The sequence below is a fragment of the Ictalurus punctatus genome, chromosome 18 (genome assembly GCF_001660625.3).
Source record: "Ictalurus punctatus breed USDA103 chromosome 18, Coco_2.0, whole genome shotgun sequence".
Taxonomy (NCBI): domain Eukaryota; kingdom Metazoa; phylum Chordata; class Actinopteri; order Siluriformes; family Ictaluridae; genus Ictalurus; species Ictalurus punctatus.
In genome coordinates, this window is record NC_030433.2 from 11,554,078 (window position 1) to 11,576,070 (window position 21,993).

At 38.4% G+C, this 21,993-nt stretch overlaps 1 protein-coding gene across 1 annotated transcript; it reads left to right on the top strand.

Moving 5' to 3' along the window:
• Positions 1-1,089: 1,089 nt before the first annotated feature.
• gfpt2 (glutamine-fructose-6-phosphate transaminase 2) lies at positions 1,090-21,350 on the top strand. Its single transcript, XM_017492064.3, has 19 exons — positions 1,090-1,248; positions 2,245-2,352; positions 2,950-3,045; positions 3,141-3,266; positions 5,650-5,708; positions 6,218-6,352; positions 8,968-9,029; positions 10,925-11,001; positions 12,048-12,162; positions 12,585-12,748; positions 13,912-14,007; positions 14,231-14,328; positions 14,429-14,549; positions 15,345-15,502; positions 15,598-15,712; positions 17,508-17,635; positions 17,893-18,060; positions 18,957-19,118; positions 20,374-21,350. Exons 1-19 carry the CDS (start codon positions 1,242-1,244, stop codon positions 20,416-20,418), a joined length of 2,040 nt encoding a protein of 679 aa, XP_017347553.1. The 5' UTR covers positions 1,090-1,241; the 3' UTR covers positions 20,419-21,350.
• Positions 21,351-21,993: the final 643 nt, after the last annotated feature.

Below are 21,993 nucleotides of genomic sequence, written 5' to 3' on the forward strand. Positions count from 1 at the left end.
CAGGATAAAGCATTTACTGAACGTCAGTGAGTGTGTAAGGTTTGTGCATTTCTGCAACAATTTATAAGGTGACGATTGAAATGAATCAATGCAACAATCATAAATATGTTAAGGCAAGACAGAGGAATGGTGTGTAAAAAAACATTTATATTTTTAAAATGTAGTGTACATAGTCTAGCACGGCGATTTGGCCATAAATCTGATACTTAAAATAGCACTTCTCAACATCATCATCCATCCATCAGTCCATTTTCCATATCTCTTATCTAACACAGGGTAGAGGAGCATGGAGCCTATCACAGGGATCTTGGAGGACACCCTGGATAGGGTGCCAACCCATCGCAGGACACAATCACACACTACGGACAATTTGGAAATACCAGTCAGCTTACAAACCCCCAAAATACAGGGAGAACATGTAAACTCTGCACACACAGGGTGGATGCAGGATTTGAACCCTCAACCCCGGAGGTGCAAGGCATCATCATGATTCACAAATGAATACTACACCTAAATGGCACACTTATATAGCGCTTTTATCCAAAGCACTTTACACTGTGTCTCATTCACCCATTCACCCACCAATGGTAGCAGAGCTGCCATGCAAGGCACTAATTTGCCATCGGGAGCAACTTGGGGTTCAGTGTCTTGCCCAAGGACACTACGGCATGTGGAGTCATGCAGGCCGGGAATTGAACCGCCAACCCTACGATCAGTGGACCACCCGCTCTACCAACTGAGCCACAGCCTACTGCTACTAATAATTTTAAAAACTCAATAATAAATGTAACAACTTTGATCATCTGTAGTTGTGATTTCCACTCTGAATACAATAATAATAATAATAATAATAATAATAATAATAATAATAATAATAATAATAATAATCATCATCATCATCAAGGCATTAACATACAAGGTTTGGACGATCACGTTATTATGCCTTGGGCGCGGCCGTGCGCGCTGACGTCATTACGCCTCCTTGTAAATTTTTTTTTTGTTGTTTTGTTAATACATTCCTAGTTTAGAGCAGAAGTGGGCGTGTCCCGCGTTGACATGGTGACTCAACGCTCGACAGAGGTGGAGCAGCCTCGCTTATAAAATGAACAGACGATGTGCGTGTTGGAGTTTTTATCCGAGTGCGTGTCTGTACGTGTGTGTGTGAGTACGTGTGTGAAAAACAGAAACCGACTTGAAGGAGCGATTTATTCCACTTGGTTTGAAAAGAGGACTGAATTACGATGTGTGGTAAGTGAGGGAATATTTTTTTGTTGTTGTTGTTGTTTATCATATATAGAGAAAGACCCAGCTGTTGAAGTTGTGTATAATGTCGCTTGTGGAAAACAAAACAAAAACAAACAAACAACAAAACAACAACATGTAGCCTAATAATTAGCTGTAGAGTTATAGAGAGAGACTTGTCATTAGCATCAAATGATATTAGTTAATGAAATGATCTGAGTTCTGTAACATCACTCATGCTGGGAACATGTTAGTGTGAACAGTGACAGATCCGGTTCTGTCCCTGTGATCTGATCTAACCGGGTTTGATTGTCTCACAGTTTATAATGGATTAAATATTGCCTCCTTGCCCAGTTATATTTACAGATCCAATAACGTTGAAGAGTTACGTTATTTTCGTTAAAATTACACTAATTACGTTAAAATGTTTAACATTTCAAAATGTCCTTTTTATTTCAGCCTTAAGATGAAGTAAAATATTAAATATATTGGTGTCAGACTACCTCTGTGAAATGAACCATGTACACGTTTTAAAAATGTATTTGTGGTTAGACAACAGCAGAAACAGCAATCACATAGTTTCTTAAAAGAACGTTGTTCGCTTTCGGTGCAGTTACCGCTGTGTGTAAAAGCCACGCCCCTAAAATGTCTGCGCTACAGATAAACCGTGCGTTCAGGAAGAGCCTCTGTTTAACCGCGGTGGTTCTGCGCGAGCTCCCCAATGCTACACATACAGTATACAAGCTACTTGGCTGCATGAAAAGTCTCCTTGTTTTCTCTTCCGCCCTAAAAAAGCTCTAAAGTAATTTCTAAACCATGTATTACTTTAGATTTGGTCGAAATCCTGTCTTTTTCCTTACATCACAACATTATCACCTATGATACACATGAAACACCTCCATTTCTCTTATTCATTCATCTTCAACATGCCCAGGAAGCACTTTCACCTGTATCTGACATACATTAACATTTCCTCCCTCCTTTCTCTGAACCTTCCGCCAGGGATTTTCGCCTACCTAAACTACAGAGTTCCCCGGACGAGGAAGGAGATCTTAACTATACTCGTGAAGGGACTGGAGAGGCTGGAGTACCGAGGTTATGACTCTGCAGGTGAGCCAGCTCCTCCCAGCTCACTGAATGTCCCGGCAGTGTGTAACAGTAACAGATACGACTCAGCTGAAACAGAGGGCCTGTTTCATGTGCTTTTGGCAGCAAGGAGGCCCAAGTGCTCCATTTCACCTGTTGCTAAACGATAAGTAGTCGGCTGATCCGTTTGAGTGGGGATTTAAACGAATACTTTAGGGTTTAGGGGTTGAACCTAATGTGTATCTATTACATTTCTAGAGTGCAGGAACACTGAGAAAACAACACTGAGCTCTGAGAACAACCTGTTTACTACAAGCAATAAACAACACGACAAATTCCTCCGATTCCTCCAAAAATGTTGCAAGTAAATGTTTATAGACTGCCCTTGCAACTGCCCTTAGACTTCCATTCTGAGTGAATTTTGAGCAAACGTGTTTTTTTGTATTTTTCCCCCTCATAACAGTACATGTTGAAATTATTGTCCTTGCTAATTACCCAAATAGTACAGATGACATAGTTAGGCTGGTAAATGATTGAGTATTGCTTTAAGTTATGTGTGAACAAATGACTCTTCCATTTTTGTTTTTGTTTTTTTATGATATGACTGTCTGTTTTGTTCAGGTATTGCGGTGGATAGTTCTGGGAAAAATGACAAACAAAGCATCTGCCTGTTTAAGAAGAAGGGAAAAGTGAAAGCGCTGGATGAGGAACTGTACAGTGAGTCTAGATCTTGTTTACTTTCATTCTGATTACTTTATCACCAACTCCTAATCCGTATTCGTATCAACTTTTCTTGGTCTTTTCTTCGTCAGAGAATGACGCGATTGATTTGGAACTGGAAATGGACACACACTTTGGCATTGCTCACACTCGCTGGGCGACACATGGAGAACCCAGCGCGGTCAACAGCCACCCTCAGCGCTCTGACAAGAACAATGGTAATACACACTAGCACTAGCAAGTTGAGATTTCAGAAAACACAAGTTCACCATCACATTATTTGTATGTAGAAAACTAACCATTAATTACCAATAATTACTGGGAGTGTAACATCTGGAAGGTCATCCGAACCGCCATTATGTAGTCATTTGTCGGGCCACACTACTCATTGTAACTCAGGGAAGTCTACACATCCTCATCCTCAACAGATCAGAGCCAACATAAAAGACAACAGCTGGGCCTAGTTCAGTGCAGATGTGACAGCTGACCTAAGCAAATAAATGGGCAGAAAGCAGAAAGAGTCCATTAGACAGTCTCAGGCAGAAAAAGCATTTAGAGTTACTGATTTAACATCCCAACTACTTTCCCAAGCAGGACATATCAATCAAAATAGAAACCGCACTTAACTTATGCTCTTAATGACCTTAAGGTAGCATCATACATCCCTGAAACATGCTTACACTTGATGACAAACTTAATCTCTCTTAACTACAGCATATCTCATTACCATATACAATTTTAACACATTTTCCTGTACAGACTAATGAAAGAAAACTCAGAAAACTTAAAACATGTTTATAATGTAAGTCTAAGGGCAGTTGTTGAGTTATAGAGCAATAAAAAAATAACTTACGCAGCTTATACCCATGTTCGGACAGGAAGAAATGGTGGTATTTCTATTCTAATGTGTAGCTACAGCATGATGAGTTTTTGGTTACAAAAAAATTCAATAAGGACAACTTGTACAGCTTTAAAACTTTATTTAAAGATATCTTTGACGTAAGAATTAATGAAAGCATTTCACAAAAATACAGAAATGTTTACTGACCACCCCAACAACTCCCTAACAGTGAGATTTGATTAAATGTCTATTTTATTATGTTCTTTTTTACAGTAACTGCACAATATACACTACAGATGTCGTAGATAGTCTTTGCATTGACAAACTACAAAATAATCCCCAAGCCTTTGCCCTGGTGATTTTATAATTAAAAAAGTATTAGTGTGTACAGTGGGTGCGTATGATTAATTAAGTTATGAAGGTGAGGAGAGGCATTCCATCATAACTTGTTGAGCCTGATTCCAGCAGCATTTATTATGAAAAACATCAGAGTTCAAACCATACTGACATCGTCACTGGAGAGGGCATGTCCTTTTATTCAGAGTTGCTGAACATGCCTTTATAAGGCCTGTTGTGTTTGTGCCCTTGACATAATTTAATGGTAAAAAAGTCTTTGGCTGTTCTGTAACGTCTCGTATCCCGTATATTTTTTGTTTTTGCTCTGCATATGTTTGAATGCAAGGCGATGGAGCGCTGAAAAGAAGTTAAAAGCACACTGAAGTGTCAGAACCATCATCTCTCATTTTAACACCAGTGCAATTAAAAAAGGCTGTTCACACACTAAGCTTATTTCGTCTCACTGTTTGAATGTATGCCATAGTAGCGCATGTTTATAATAATCTGACGACCAGTGCAGGATGTATTTACTTTAATTTAATGAGAAAGTACCTATCTAAAGCGCCATACTCTAATGAATGAATAATCTCCCAGACTGTATGAATTAAATGAATGAGTCACAGGCAGTGTTAAAAAAATAAATGCTTTGTGATTAATCATTACAAATTACATTTCTTAATTTCCGTCGCTTGATGCTGGACTTTAAATGTCTTAATGTTAAATAAAGACGTTAAATGTGTTTGAAAGAGATTTACTTGACATGCAGAAGCAAAACATGTTGATTTTTGGTGATCTTTCACTAGTCTTTGGTAGGCAAGTATGTTTTGTATCTGATACAGAAGCAGAAGGATGGGCTTTGACCAGGGATAAAAAAAAAAAAGTAAAAAATATTTTTAAAAAAAGGAATGACCAAAAAACAAACTGAATTTTTTTATTCAGTACCATCAAAACTGGTTAACAAAGTTATTCTTCCATCCCTGTGGGATTTCAAGAAAATATAGGCCTAAATTTTGTCACCAGAATACATGATGTTTGCTAGCCACTATATCCAGGTTTTCAGCTGCAGGAAAGTCTGTATAGAAATGATTTTTTTTACGGTTTTGCCAGCATCAAATCACACTGAAAGGAAAGATGTTCTGAGCTAATAGCTTCTGATCACTGTGGTAATCTGTAGCATCATATTGAAAGAAAATATCTTTCACTCTATGCAGAGGACTGCAAACTCTTGACCCTATCTAAAGAACATTATTAACCGTTCTTTTATTTAGTTCTAACCAATTTTGAAAACTAAAGTGGGGCCAAACTTTTTTTGTAAAAAAAAGAAAACCCACTAGTAATGGAACAAGAGACGAGATCAGGTTATGCATTGACATCTATGAATTCATTCATTCATTCATTAATAATGTCTGCTTTTCTCTTTGTAGAGTTTGTGGTGATCCACAATGGCATTATCACTAACTATAAAGAACTGAAAGCGTTTCTGGTGAGTGAGATTTTCACAGTTTGCACACACGCTTTGAATTAATTCAGCAGAAAAACATCTTTTGAGTAAGAAGTCTGAGCTTAACTAAGGAAGTTGTGAACAAAATTGTCTGTGAGAAAGATGTAGTAATCCTAATTTTTCCCTCCTGTGGATAAAGTTATGCCAGACTTGGCCTAAAAGTTGAACAGATGACTAATCCAGCAAGCCATATGGCTCTTTCTTCATCTCTCAACAAAACATTTTGTCACATTTCCCCAAACCTCATATGAGGAGGCTATAGTAACAGAAAAAATGTGTTAATACACAATGGACAAAACTAAGTCTCTCTGGGGGTGGGGGAGGGGATTAAGTTACTATCTTATCTGACCAATACAGATTAATGTAGTTATTATAGTTTAATCCTCAGAATCCATAGTGAGACCATTTTGTTTTCTTCAATACAAAACTTTGTCTTTTGTGTTTGCTTGTATGTGTAACCATGACACTGCCGGATCCCACCCTTTTGTCAGATCTCCAAAGGCTATGAGTTTGAGTCAGAGACAGACACTGAAGTTATCCCCAAGCTGATCAAGTATCTTTATGACAACCGTGAGAGAGATTATGTGTCCTTCTCCACCCTGGTGGAGCGTGTCATCAAGCAGCTGGTAAGCAATACAACTGTACGTCTGTGTGTGTATGTGTTCGCATGTGTGTGAGTCTTACTCAGGCTCCTCTGGGACTTTTTGCTCATAATATTGGGAACGAAGTCCAGTTGTTGCTCAATTTCTCTGTGTGTGTGTGTGTGCATGTGTGTGTGTGCATGTGTGTGTGTGCATGTGTGTGTGTGCATGTGTGTGTGTGTGTGTGCGTACGTGTGTTTTTATGAGGTAAAGATAGTTCCGTAGTAGCTCTTTATTACGGGGGGTTATTACCAGGTTTATAGACTGCTGTATATATAGGTTATAATAATTCACTGTGGATTAGAATGATACATATTGTGTCAACATTACCTTTCACATTATATATGTAAAATTTGACTTTCTAAAACTATTTGAATATTTGATTTAGTGTTAGTGTTGATTTGTTGATTTGGTTTAGTGTCCAAACCACACTGAGCGTAAATCACTAAACTCTTCCCACATAGTATTTATTCTGTATTGGCAATAAGCATGCAAGGCTTTATCAGTCATCATTACTACCTTTGGACACACTTCAGGACCATAACGTTTTTTCCGAAGGTTCCAGAGTCCACGTATTTAAGTAAACGTCTCCTGTAAGAGCATTGTTTAACTGTGCCATGGCGATATCCATATCCTTGTTATCCAGGAACTGGAATCTGGCATTTGTCATTAGTTTATAAAGAGAAGCTTGCTGTATCAGCTGAGACCTGTTTGACTTTCCCCTTTTCTCCATATCACTAAAAAACACTCATAATGCTTTATGGCTTCTCCTATAAAACGAATTCATTATCTAAATTGCACTTCGCCGAGTCTTCTTGGGTTAGCTTTGAAATTCGATGAGATGAAAGAGCCATAGTGGTTTGGAGCTGCCTGGAGTATGCGGGTTTTATAGGCCTTTTTTCTTCCTTGTAGCAGCAAGCTGGGCTCATGGAGGACTCTTTGGCGTTAGAGGGGCCAGAGGGAAGGATAGAGGAAAAAGAGTTCGATCTGAGTAGAAACAGACTGTGAATTCAGTGTTCATGTTCGAGCGATGTTTTTTTTTCTTGTGTGTGTGGGTGTGTGTGGGTGTATAGGTCATAATTTTTGACATGATGAATGGCAAAACTCAAACATAATACATAAAGATATTTTCATGATTTCCTGATACAGTATTCAGATTTGATAAAGGTAACCACATTAAGGGGGTGTAACAGAAGAGTGTCCAAACTATTTTCAGGAGATGTGGGGCAGTTCGAATCCTGATATTGCCACATCCATCCATGGGAAAATTGGCTGTACTTTACACTCTCCCCTATCAATCACAGAGACACTTAACAATCCTGGCCATCTCTGAGGTCATGTATGTGGAAGAGGGTAGATAGCACTTTTCCTCTGATCTAGCATGAGCAAATTTGTAAATATGCACTGGTTGTCTTCATGTGTCTTAGAGGAAATCTTTGCTAACTTTCATACTCCAAGGTCTCCTAGGGGAGAGCTAGCAAGAATTATGAAAATTAGGAGAAAATGGCATGAAAATCGAATAGTTTCAGCTACAGTTAAAAAGTATACTATTTAACAATGTACAACGGGTGTATATATATAGTATATTCAGTCCTATACTTTTTACTATGAGTGACTATGAGTGTAGATAATAGGGATGTGATGATTGGACAATTTGGATTGATGCATCGATTACAAGGCAACAATTTAAATCAATCAAGGCAGCAATGATAAACTGAAAAACTGATGTTCTAGCAAAGATTTCAGGTCAGTCTTTAACTGTGAAACATCAGTTTGTTTTAATATATCACAGGGCACATAGTGGCCATAAGACGGTCGTAAATATGCAAGCAGTATGCTTAGTTTAACCAGGAGACATAATATGTTTGTCCAGAGGTGGAAAGTGTATAATATAGTTTAGTATAACTTCAGAGGATTTGTACTAAAAATTTAAATGAAAAAATGTATACTTGTACTTTCACTCACTTTAAAAAAAACAAAAACAAATAGTTACTCCTTATGTTTTTATTGAGACCTTACAAGTACTGTACTTGCTATAAGTCTCATAATACCAAGATTTTTTTATTTATGTAAATAATTAAATAAATCGCATTCCTGTACATTTTAACTTTGTCAACTATATTTAAAGCATTCAATCCACACAATGAACAAACTGCCTAATTAGTTTCTCACACATTTAAGAAGTTACATTCATGTAGGAAAAAATCTTTGCTACTACTAAACATATCAAAAAGGACCCGGATGACTTCAGAGGTGTGTGTGAGTGTTTGTGTGCGTGCGTGCGTGCGTGCATGTCTGTATGTTTGCGCTTGTAGGGTTTCTCTCTTAATGAATGCACACGTTCAGTGTATAAGAAGCACACAGCACACAGGGCTGATATATTCCTCCTTCCCTCAAGGTTCACTGTGGCTTTCTGTTCTCTCAGCACGTCTCGCTCCGCCCCTGACCTCCTCACTCCAGCACGGTAGTGCTCCGTGGCAGGACCTTAACATTAAAAGCAAGAATCTGTGAAGACGCATTTCTGTTTAGATTTAATATGTGTGTAATCAAGTCTCATTTGTAGGAGTGTTCTAATAACCATCTTTTATTTTTGTCCGCAGGAGGGGTCTTATGCTCTCGTTTTCAAAAGTATCCACTTCCCAGGACAGGCTGTCGTCACCAGGTCTGTAGCAATACAGTGTTTAAGAAATGCTTAAACTTTTATTTTTTTAACCCACTCACTGTATTTCACTCTCACTATATTATGTTCCTTGCATCCTGTAGATGAGCAAACCACAGAAGCTTTAACATTTCCTAATATTTGGTATAGTTTTTGTAACATTCTGTCAGCTGATAATAATTATTTGGCCAACTCTGGTTCTGTAAAACAGGAATCAAAAACAAACAATGTGGCCCACAAGTATCCAACCAGTCAGGACCAAGAGGCGTCTCTACTCGCCTGTCAGTCAGGTTACACTAGCGGTCAGGACAGCATGTGTGTTTTATAGGTGTGGCTTTGATAGAACCAAAGAGACAGATGTTTTGGTTTCAAATATAATTGACTATACTTTTAACTCCTTTAAAGGATATGAATTATTCAGGAACTGCAATAAAACTAATAGCAAAATGTAGGAAGTTAGAATAGTGGGAAATACAGACAGGTAAGGGTTAATGCAGCAATTCAATACTGACGCAAGATGATTTCTATACAAACTAGCAGACAATAAATTAAAAATGGCAGTTTGATAGCCTAAGACTTACTGTTGCTACATCCTCATGGTGAATGTGTTTATTTAAAATCACTCCATTCACTTCCATCATAAAAGGGTACTAGATCCAGACATCTGAGTACATGTTACTCAAGCAGAGTTGTGCTGTAACCCTTTAGAAACAGTGTAATATTGACTTATACATATGGAAGCGAGCCGAGTGAGACCACGTACAGAGTTAATCGCTCCCATCTGCCTTTCTTTCACTCTGAATGAGTGTGCTGTTGGTTGTGGTCATTTGATTTCTTGAGATCTTGTGCAAGTCATTGCATGGATAATCTGTTTTATTCTTTTAACAAAAGGAGGAGGAGGGGGGTTGGGGGACCAAGTTTTTTCCTTAAATTTAAATTGCTTCCTGGAACGTGTAATTGGCTTCAGCTACATCTGTTCAAGTGTCAAAGAAAGGCTTTCTCTCTCTCTCTCTCTCTCTCTCTCTCTCTCTCTCTCTCTCTCTCTCTCTCTCTCTCTCTCTCTTCATCCACATTCCTTGTTGTAAAGCTGCCTTCACTCTTCTCTACCTATCTGCATAAGCCTGCCATCATTTGACTTCATTTGAATGCACTTCTTACTGAGCCTGTTCAGAAATCTGCTCATTCTTTTCAGCATTTTTAAACAACCAAATTGAAAACAACTAATTAACAACTCAGTGTGGTATGGTAGACATGATTTAGTCAGCTGAACTTATTTTAAGTCCACACCTGGTCAAACAACGTGGATTGTGAGAATGTGTACCGAGGAAACTTTTCACTTTGGCGCATGCAGGTGTCATATTCCCTTTTTCTTTACCCAGGAGAAAGGATCTGAACACGGATGTTAGGAGAAAATAAACCAGCTTTTATTTCCCCACAGGCGTTAACCGAGTATTCACACACAGAATATCAGGACCTCCAGGAGTTTCTAATATCTTGTGTTGTGAAAATCCATGAAAGAAAAATCCTGTAAGGACACTGAAGAAGAAAACTGGTGCCAAATTTATGTAGTGCCAAATTGCAGTGTACTAAATATCATATATAAAAACAGTTACGTTTATGCAGAGTAAATAAACTGCATAAACCAGGGTCATGGGTCCAGGGTCAAGTATGTAGGGGTCAAGACACTGTGTGTTTATTGATAATCCTTGTACATGAGTTTCTTTCATAGTAATTAGTGTGATTAGTTTGTAGAATATCAGCTCTGACTTAAGAAGGATAGGTTAATGAGGGCCTGCAGCCTGCTTCTTGTTTGTCTGCTTCTGATTTTTAATACATTGTGACATGGATCACATGGAATATTTCATTGAACTTGAGAAATTCTGTTTTGTGCCTCCTAGGAGAGGAAGTCCTCTGCTCATTGGTATCCGAAGCCAGTATAAGCTCTCCACTGAGGAGATCACCATTCAGTACAACGGTGAGCCTTCACTGTCCTTCACAGCTAATGTGATCTTCTATGTCAAACATACACACACACACCCAACATACACATGCCTAACCACGGCTCGCCAGACCAGTCCTGTTGCATTTCTAATGCTCTATTTCATTGTCCTCTTCACTCCCACTCATGGTGGTAGGCACAGGTTCTGGCGAAAGCAAACCTGTTACCAGCAACATGTTGTAGTGCAAGACCTAGCAGAAATGTGAGATCAAAGGCATTAAGAATCACTGAGAGACAAATAGAAACAATATAACAATCTTAGGATGAGCTAATACAGTAATAAGCAGTTCTAGCTATTTTGTTTTTTTCCATATGATTTTAGGACACTACGCCTGAGCCGGATGAATGTGTGTTGAATACTTTCAGCTTGGCAACGCATAACCACAAATTCTTCCACACCTCGTCCTGAGAGATACCTTTAGCTGAAGAATAAATTTGATTATGCGGTTCAAGAAAACAGTTTCTTTTATGTTTCTCAATTTGGGGGAACGTGTCAGAAATATTCTCCACAAATCGCACATACGTTTTCTAACAATTTACTGTCACAGTTACAGCAATGTACTGACAGCACTTACTGTAAATTTACAGTAAATAATTGTAAAGCATATTTACAATACGGACATGTAATATGCCAATTTCTATGGAATGCCATTTTGTGGACCAGTCAGGTTCAGTCTCCTGTCCACTGTCAGCTGTGGCATTGCCAGGATTTAAACTCACACCTCATCTCTTGATGACAGCACTGTTGTAGACACCGGATTTTGATGTTTGTTAAAGGACAGGGTGTAAAAGTAAATAGCGAAGCATGTTCAGTAAATGTCTCCTCTGTTTCAACAAAATGTGTGTTTTCATATTTGACATGGAAACATTTTTTTATGTGTGCGTTTAGCCAATTCCAAATCCAAAGTCCACATATAACTCACATGCTCTTACACTAAATTAAATGTAAATTAGCTGCAAGAAATTATTTAGTAGTCGTGTTCTTTTTAGTAATTTGGGCATCTTTTTATTTTTATCTACAGGAGACTCAAGAGATGTTCAGAGTAAGAACTATATCAACAAGGTGGATAACAGCAATGCCCTGCACTCTGTAAATGACAGGATGGCTGTGGAGTTTTACTTCGCCTCCGATGCCAGGTAACAAAAATATACACACACACACGATACTGCATCATAGGAGACGTCAGTATAGTCATTAATCACTCTGCTTCAATAGCTAGAATTTTTAAAAGGGACTTCGCCCATGAAATTCCATCTTAAATGACTGATACAATGCGTATGCAAGGGAAGCTCAGTGCTGCCTCTGTGTGGCCACCAAATCTTACTGCAACTTCGGCTTAGAAATTGTATAGTATTGCCACCGGTGTTCCCTGTTTGGCTCAGTTTGTAGCAGAATTGCTATGAAGTCATGATTTAAAGCGGTTACACAGAAAATTCCTGTCTGATATTTTTTGTCTATTATATTGTCGAATAGGTGTGCTTACATTTCTCTCCATCTATCTGTCTCTCGCTCTCTCTCTTTCTCTTTATCTCTCTCTCTGGCTTTCTATGGTTCTCAGTGCCATCATTGAGCACACCAATAAGGTGATCTACCTGGAGGATGATGACATGGCAGCTGTGGCGGAGGGGAAGCTGTCTCTGCACCGCATGAACCGCAGTGCTGGAGAGGACCCTGTCCGAGTCATCCAGACCCTGCAGATGGAGCTACAGCAGATTATGAAAGGTCTGCAATAGACACACACACACACACACACTCACACAGCTATACTCCAATGAGACCTTTTCAAACAAGCAGAGGGATGGACAAGTAAATAAGGACAATTATTATTAATTATTAACATATTAATTATAATCATTAACCAGGTGTGCCACCACACAAAGACCTACATCTTAAGAATGATTAACTTTCATGCTTCCAGGCATTTAAGGACTATGAATGAATGTTTTATTAATAGTGGATGTACTTGAAGAGTAAATTATACTGTCCTCACAGTCCATTTTAATAGGAACACCTGTACATCTGATCACTTATGCAATTAACCAATCAGCCAATCATGTGGCAGCAGAACAGCAATGCATAAAATGATGCAGGCACAGGTCAAGAGCTTCAGTTAATGTTCACATCCAATATCAGAATAGGGGGAAATGTAATCTCGTGGACTTGGTGATGCCAGATGGGTTTGTTTGAGTATTGAGAACCTTTCCAGTGAGCCGCAGTTATGAGGGAGAAAATAACTTGTTGATGAGAGAGGTCAAAGAGAAATGGTTATAAGACTGGTTCTACAGACTCTCTTTACAACCGTGGTGATCAGAAAAGCATCTCAGAATACACACCATGCCAAATCTTGAGGTTGATGGGCAGCAGCAGCAGAAGACCACAACAGATTCCACTCCTGTCAGCCAAGTACAGGGTACAGTGGACACAGGATCAGTGAAACTTGTCCGAAACTTTGCCTGGTCTTTTTTCCAAACTTCAACCGCCCAGTGTATGCATTATATAAAGTCACAAACATTTCTCAATTCTTATATCTGTTTTTTTGTTTGTTTGTTTTTTAATGAATGCAGGCCCATGTCTTGGAGTTTAGCCATGAATACCAAACAAAATGTTTTTTTTTAAATGTGACTGTTAAAAACTGTAATAACTGTCTATTACATATTGAACTGGACTACAGGTCAAGATTAGAGACTGATCGACAACAGGGCAAATCAGATATGAATAAACAAATTAAGATATGAATAAACAAATTAAACTAAAACCATAACTGTAATATGTATCTTTCTCTCTCCGTCTTTCCTCCTCTCTGCCCGTGTCTGTATATCCATGTTCCTAGCTGCATTAAACCTGTTCAGTGTGCTTATGCTAGCTCTCGTGGTTTTCTCCCTCAGGCAATTTCAAAGCTTTCATGCAGAAGGAAATCTTTGAGCAGCCCGAGTCTATCTTCAACACCATGAGAGGCCGGATCTGCTTTGACACAAGCACAGGTAGAGTCTGAACATCACTACCAGCTGTGAACCAGCATTCACACTACACTTCCTCTAGAGCTAAAAATGCCCCGGTGATTTACAGCATCTCATATAAACTGACGCCACTGGCTGTTTCTCTTGATGTGTGGACTTTTTTCAAGTCTTTCACAGGAGATATTTCGATTTCAGACAGAGGTAGTAGAGAAAGTATTCTTAATAACCCATGTGCTTGTGTGTGCAGTGGTGCTCGGTGGTTTAAAGGATCATCTGAAAGAGATCAAGAGATGCCGCCGCCTCATTATAATTGGCTGTGGCACCAGCTTTCACGCAGGACTTGCAGTAAGTCTATGAACATATTTTTTTTCTGCTTGCACATGGATTAAAATGTATTATTTGATTGATTTCACTGATATCGGCATGCTTCTGTGTGTGTGCTCAGACCCGGCAGGTCCTGGAGGAACTAACAGAGCTGCCCGTCATGGTGGAGCTGGCCAGCGACTTTCTGGACCGCACCACCCCGGTATATAGAGATGATGTTTGCTTTTTCATCAGTCAATCAGGTACAGCAGTCCACCATGTGTTGGCTATAATTCCTTATCAAATTTCATTAAAGGAACAGTTTAGGGCAACATCTAATCTAATTGACACGGTTTATTTGTCATTTATCATTTGCTTTTTTTCTTTTTCATTTTTTTTTAATTTGGAGAACAGTTAGTGAACACAAACACCTCATTTACATATTGTTCCTCCTTGTATTTTGTATGTAATTCTCACAATTAAATCTTTGTTAAATACAGAAATGGCCAATCTCTACAATTTTATAAAACCACTCATTTAAGAATAATGCTGCAATTGAAGCTACAAAGTGGGGGGGGGAACTGTACGGTCAGTGTTGTAAATATAGCCAACTAATGTGTCTGTGTTGGTTGATCTAAAGTAAACACTACTATAAACGCATTTAAAGTAGTGTAGTGATATTTTATTTACTGTGAGCAGCCATGTTGATTTGACTTCATATGCTGAAGTCAAGGTTGAAGACGCCTTCCTGGCTTTTCCTAGTAGTTGACGGAGCATATTCTTTGGTTTCTTGTAGTCAGAAATACAGACTTATATGCTTAAACACGTATTCACAGAAATGTTTTTAGGTGAGGTAGACATCCATTTCATATTAGTTACTCTTGCCTTGTAGCACCAGTGCAAAAACCAAAAAAACAAACAGCAGAAATTTGTGGCACGTGTTTGTAGAGTATTGTAAGTGGATGATAGTAGCAGCTATAGTGGTAGTAGTGAAATAAGCTGGTGTGTGTGTGTGTGTGTGTGTGTGTGTGTGTGTGTGTGTGTGTGTTTGTAACCAGGTGAGACAGCTGACACTCTGATGGCTCTGCAATATTGTAAGCAGAACGGGGCTCTCACCGTGGGCGTCACCAACACTGTGGGCAGCTCCATTTCCAGAGAGACTGCCTGCGGAGTCCATATCAACGCCGGGCCTGAGATTGGCGTAGCCAGCACCAAGGTATGACAAAACATCTACCGCATTTTTGGTCCTTCTCCTTTTTGCCTCTTTGTCTCTATAAATGAGTAATTAGGATGTCTTGTTCTCTTGTGCAGGCCTACACTAGTCAGTTTGTGTCTCTGGTCATGTTTGGTCTGATGATGAGTGAGGACAGGCTCTCGCTGAAGAAGAGGAGACAGGAGATCATCGACGGCCTTCGTCGACTGCCAGGTAAATACAAATGTGCATGCCATAAAAATGCATTGTTAAGTAGAAAATTTCATTTGCACAATTTACCCCAAATGTAATTGATCAACCAAGACAAGAAGGTTTTTTTTTTTTTTGAATGTAAGGGATGCAATGTAAGGGACTTACATGGTTACATATAGCAGTGTGTATTTGCATACATTATTTGCACATAAATAAAATAGTTATGTGATTTCTTATACTTTGTGGTACACAGTTATTGATAAAAACTTGTGTGCCTGACACGTCAGGATTAGTGGTTTAAGACACGCCCACTTCAGTTATAAATCCAAATACAGATATAGATAGGAATATTTGGAGAACTAAATAAATACAGATACAGATAGAGACATCATTGTTACAAAACAAGACTTGGACAGGAAGTAAGCGCAGGAGTAAAGTCTTTATTTACAACTGTACGAGGAGGCGGGAAACAAGGTCTAAACATAAAACAAGAACTGAAGCAAAGAACATGAAACTTAACCAATCAGCCAATCATGTGGCAGCAGAACAGCAATGCATAAAGTGATGCAGGTACAACTCTCGTTTAACTAGGACATGAAACTCTCGTTTAACTAGGACATGAAACTCTCGTTTAAATAGGACATGAAACTCTCGTTTAACTAGGACATGAAACTCTCGTTTAAATAGGACATGAAACTCTCGTTTAACTAGGACATGAAACTCTCGTTTAAATAGGACATGAAACTCTCGTTTAAATAGGATATGAAACTCTCGTTTAACTAGGACATGAAACTCTCGTTTAACTAGGACATGAAACTCGTTTAAATAGGACATGAAACTCTCGTTTAACTAGGACATGAAACTCTCGTTTAAATAGGACATGAAACTCTCGTTTAAATAGGATATGAAACTCTCGTTTAACTAGGACATGCAACTCTCGTTTAACCCTGACATGAAACTCTCTAACTAGGACATGAAACTCTCGTTTAACTAGGACATGAAACTCTCGTTTAACTAGGACATGAAACTCTCGTTTAACTAGGACATGCAACTCTCGTTTAACTAGGACATGAAACTCTCGTTTAACTAGGAAATGCAACTCTCGTTTAACTAGGACATGAAACTCTCGTTTAACTAGGACATGAAACTCTCGTTTAACTAGGACATGCAACTCTCGTTTAACTAGGACATGCAACTCTCGTTTAACTAGGACATGCAACTCTCGTTTAACTATGGCATGAACAAGGACCAAGGAACAAGGAACTAGACAGGACCTGGAAACTTCGTGGCACCATTACACCTTTCAGTCTCTATTAGTCTCTAATAACGCGCGACGTGCACAGCAGCACGAGGGGTTTAAATAACCAGTCACAATTACCTTAATTGCTGACAGCTGGTAACACTTCACAACACACCCTCGCACCTCCGCCAATAACTGAACAGGGTGGGGACAGAACAGGAACCAAAACAAGTGCACATGTCCATTGTAAACAAAGTCTTATAGTCCATGCGCACTTCAAGCACGTGCACACACTCAACAGCTGTCCATGCACATCGTGGCCGCAGCACCATCTGCCGGCGAGATCGTGACAGTCATGTTACACCCCTAATATGAAGTCATTTGAATTATGCTCTAGTCCCAAATTAATTTGTATATTCATTGTTTAATATTCTTCTCCTGGCATTTTATGAAACTCAAATGGTAATGCTTAGCTTTAATTATTTCCTTTGAGGTTAGTGCATGGTGATTTAGAGAAGTTTGCATTTCTTTTATTTGATAGCTACATTCAACTTTCCTTTCTCTATATTCATTCAGAGATGATCAAAGAGGTTTTGGCTCTTGATAATCATATCAAGAGCATAGCCGATGAACTTTACCAGCAGAGGTCTCTGTTAGTTATGGGTCGTGGCTACAACTACGCTACCTGCTTAGAGGGGGCGCTGGTGAGTACACATATATTTATGAGTATGAATGACATGTCACTCATGAGATGAAAATGTAAATTGTAATTACATACCTTCTCAAGTAGTCAAGGTCACATAGAGAGTCGTTCAGAAGCCTTTTAAAAAGCGTTTTAACAAGGCAGGTATGCATAGTATTGCTTGTAAAGGAAGAAATATTATTGTCACTCTAGATACTGATGAGAATCCCAGAGGCAATTCAAATGTCACTAATGATCAAGTAATAATGCATTCTGCAGAAAATTAAGGAAATCACGTACATGCACTCAGAAGGCATTCTGGCTGGAGAGCTGAAGCACGGACCCTTGGCTCTGATTGACCACCACATGCCTGTCATTATGGTGATCATGAGAGATTCCTGCTACACCAAGTGTCACAACGCCCTGCAGCAGGTCACAGCCAGACAGGTAACACCAACAGATAAATTACTCACAAAAGTGACTGTTCAATACTATGCAAAACTTTTTTTTGGATCATTTTATTTATGTATTTATTTTTTGCTAAGTGACTATTGTTATGGGGTGCACGGTGGCTTAGAGGTTATCACGTATGCCTTGCACCTCCGGGGTTGGGGGCTCGAATCCCACCTCTGCCCTGTGTGCGTGGAGTTTGCATGTTCTCCCTATGCTTAGGGGGTTTCCTCCGGGTACTCCGGTTTCCTTCCCCAGTCCAAAGACATGCGTTGTAGGCTGATTGGCATGTCCAAATTGTTCATAGTGTCTGAATGGGAGTGCGATTGTGCTCTGCGATGGGTTGGCACCCCACCCAGAGTGTCAACCGCCTTGTGCACCAAGTTCCCTGGGATAGGCTCCAGGTTCATCCACGATCCTGTGTAGGACAAGCAGTACAGACAATAGATGGATGGACTGTTGTTATTTGGTGTAGGACAAATCATCAGAATAAATCCACTTTATTAACAATTATGTTTAAGTATAAGTAGCATAAGACCTGTAAATTCTAGCTAAATGTCTGCAATGTAAAAACACTACTGTGGGTATATCTAAAATAAAAAACATGCATGTTTGCTAAAAAAATTTTTACCTTGTCTCTGTGAAGTGACACAATGTTCACCTAATGTGGTTTTGCAGCACTGCTGCTAATGTTGACCTTTTCTATGGCTGTTCTAGAGTAGAACGATTCTACAGTCATTGCGAATTCCATATTATAAAGGAATTTGACAGGAATTTTGGAGAAAATTTGCCTTCGTTCTACTTCACTGACAATTATGCAACCAATTATGCACTTTCCAAATGTTTTTTATAATGCATCTTTCCACAAGAAGATAACAATCTTTGTCTCTTAGGGCCGTCCCATCATCCTGTGCTGCAGGGATGACCCAGAGAGTAGTAAGATGGCGTATAAGACCATCGAGCTGCCCCACACAGTAGACTGCCTGCAGGGGATCCTCTGTGTCATCCCCATGCAACTCATGTCCTTCCACCTGGCTGTACTCAGAGGATATGATGTGAGTCAACAGCTTGAACTGCGTTATCTTAACCCTGTTTGTATTATTCAGGAATTATTCAGCATCATTTTCTGCCAGTGCAGAAATGTTAAGTAATTCATGTACGATTATGGGGCCAGAGAGAGGGACAGGTTTTTCCTCAAGAATTATACAAAAATTATAATGTTTTTTGTTGTTTTTTTCCGCAAGAATTATATATTGTAGAAAAAATTACTAAAATTTACAGTGGGATTAAATCATTAGACATACTTATAGTATGTAATAAATGGTCCCAGAACACATCAACGTTTGTCTAGAAATTGACTGAGTGACAAATTTGAGAAAATTACATTTATTTGCTCTCAGTGGATTATTAGTAGTGAATATTCTAATCTCAATATCATTTTGAAATCTGTCTGAAAATGAACATACTTACTAGTAAAAGCTGACTAGTAAAAGCTTGAAGAAGGCAGGAAGTAGGGGAATACTGTATGAAAGGAATAAAACACAATGGTTCATGCTGTTATATGAGTGATTAGCGACAGGGTGGTATGATGCTACCCCAAAGTTAATTATTTTCATAAAGCTCCATATTTAAAAGTGTTTTGTTCCTTTTTTCTGTTGGTAATTTGCCAAGTACTTTTTGTTATTAAGTAAAGAATGACACATCCTACTTTTTAGAGATTTTAGTTACATTTAATGATGTTTATAACATGTTCTGATGTTGTTATAACAGTCAGAAACAGTCATTCCCTCGCCAGCTTCTCTTATTTCTCTCTCTTGAAGACTGGCTGTAAACGTACTGTTAGAAAGCTCTCACACTCGAGACTCCTTCCATAAATGTTAAATAAATGTCTCCTTATAGAAACCTTTACCATTTTAAAGTAAGGTAAAGTTTTTATTTTAGTTTGTTTAATAAACACAATAAAATGTAGATAGGTCCCTATGTACTAAGTCCCTATGTACTGTATGTTGTTACTATAGAAACCTATCATGTTAGAACGAGTGTATTAATATAAACCTTGTGCTGGAACTACTGTCCAAGCTGCTGTTATAGAAATTAATCAACACCTTTTGACTCACATTTGAGAATTTTGCAGTACTTTGGGATACGAATAGAAGTATTACAAGTAGAATTACAGACGTATCACTGATGAATAATGCATCAAATGGTTCCTTTAGGAACGTAATCTCTAAGAAGTTTATGATATAATGCACATGCCGAGTGTGTTTTTTGCAACATGCACATGCTAATCTAGTACTCTCTCTTCATCAGGTGGACTGTCCGAGGAACCTGGCCAAATCTGTGACAGTGGAGTAACCCATGATAGGACGTTCTAGTAGCAATGAAATCAAGAACATCTCCCATCCTAGTGCAATTACAAGTGTGTGTGTTTACTTGTGAGTGTGTGTGTGTGTGTGTGTGTGTGTGTGTGTGTGTGTGTGTGTGTATGTGTATGTGTATGTGTGTGTGTAAATTTTTGCATATTTATGAATTATGACCAAAACCAGCTGAACCAATGTGAAGGTGGTCTGTTTATTTGCATTCGATCACCTTTCTTTCCATTCGTGCCTAAAAAGAAAAGAACCCTAAACTGTGCCTTAAAACCTCGGTGCACTGGAGAACGTGCTCGGCTTTCCAGAGAGCCACAGCCAGGCAGAATGTTTACTTTTTTCAGACCAATGTGCAATACGTATAAGCTAACGGGAACCTACAGACCTTACGAGGTCGTGTCGGTGAAAGAGAGCTGAATGAGACATGAAAGTTTAACCATTGACAACAGCACAGAAAAACACTGTAAAGCCACCATCCCAAAAAGTCATCTCATTTGACATTTTTTTTTAGTATTTGTTCAAGTAAATCATTTTTTGGCTTTTCACTGAGGAATTCTGAATACATTCCAAAGTGTTATTAAGTGTACATTCTTTTCTTTTTTTTTACTTTTAAATATTTACATGATTTAAGTGATTTCATTTATTTATGTTCTGTGGAAATACATAACTTATTTTCTAGTTTCTAGGCATGAGCTTGAGCATCAGCTTTCATTGTCCCTGGTTAGTCTTATGTAATTCTTTCTATATTCTACTTCTGTTCATGTTTATATTCATGAATGCAAATCAGTTTTATTATACTTTTTTAAATATGGGATTATGGATTATTGTTTTGCATTTGAAGATCAATTATTTGGAAACAATTATTATTTCTAACTGTGATCACTTTAATTAAACATGAATAAATCATTTATAATTGGATTTGTTGTTGTGTTGATTTCTCTTTGGGGATAAGGAGCTCAGGATTTTACTCTAGCAGCTGAAAAGTTTGTTTAAGTACCAGGACAACCAAAGAGCCAATACAGAGAATCTCCACATGGTACTTTTCATATAATGTGCAAATATTCAATCAATTTCCAAAATAGTTTCTACCAAACACTAATTTACAACCCCAATTCCAAAAAAGTTGGGACAGTGTGTAAAATGTAAATGTGAATGCAATGATTTGCAAATCTCATAAACCCATACGTTATTCACAATAGTACATAGAAAACATATCAAATGTGTAAACTGAAGAAATGTACCATTTTAAGGGAAAAATAAGTTAATTTTTAATTTGATGGCCGCAACACGTCTAAAAAAAAAGTTGGGACCAAGCAACAAAAGGCTGGAAAAGTAAGTGTTACTTAAAAGAAACAGCTGGAGGTTAATTGGCAACAGGTCAGTAACATGATTGGGTATAAAAAGTGCATCTTAGAGAGACAGAGTCTTTCAGAAGTAAAGATGGGCAGAGGTTCACCAAAATGTTTTTATTTACATTTTACACAGTGTCCCAACTTTTATGGAATTGGAGTTGTAAAATGAAAGATTTGGAGCATGTATATGACATAATTTGTTTCTAACC

Coding starts and splice junctions, on each gene's coding strand:
- gfpt2 (XM_017492064.3), top strand. Junction 12,163..12,584: donor TACTTCGCCTCCGATGCCAG/GTAACAAAAATA, acceptor TATGGTTCTCAG/TGCCATCATTGAGCACACCA. Junction 12,749..13,911: donor GCTACAGCAGATTATGAAAG/GTCTGCAATAGA, acceptor TTTCTCCCTCAG/GCAATTTCAAAGCTTTCATG.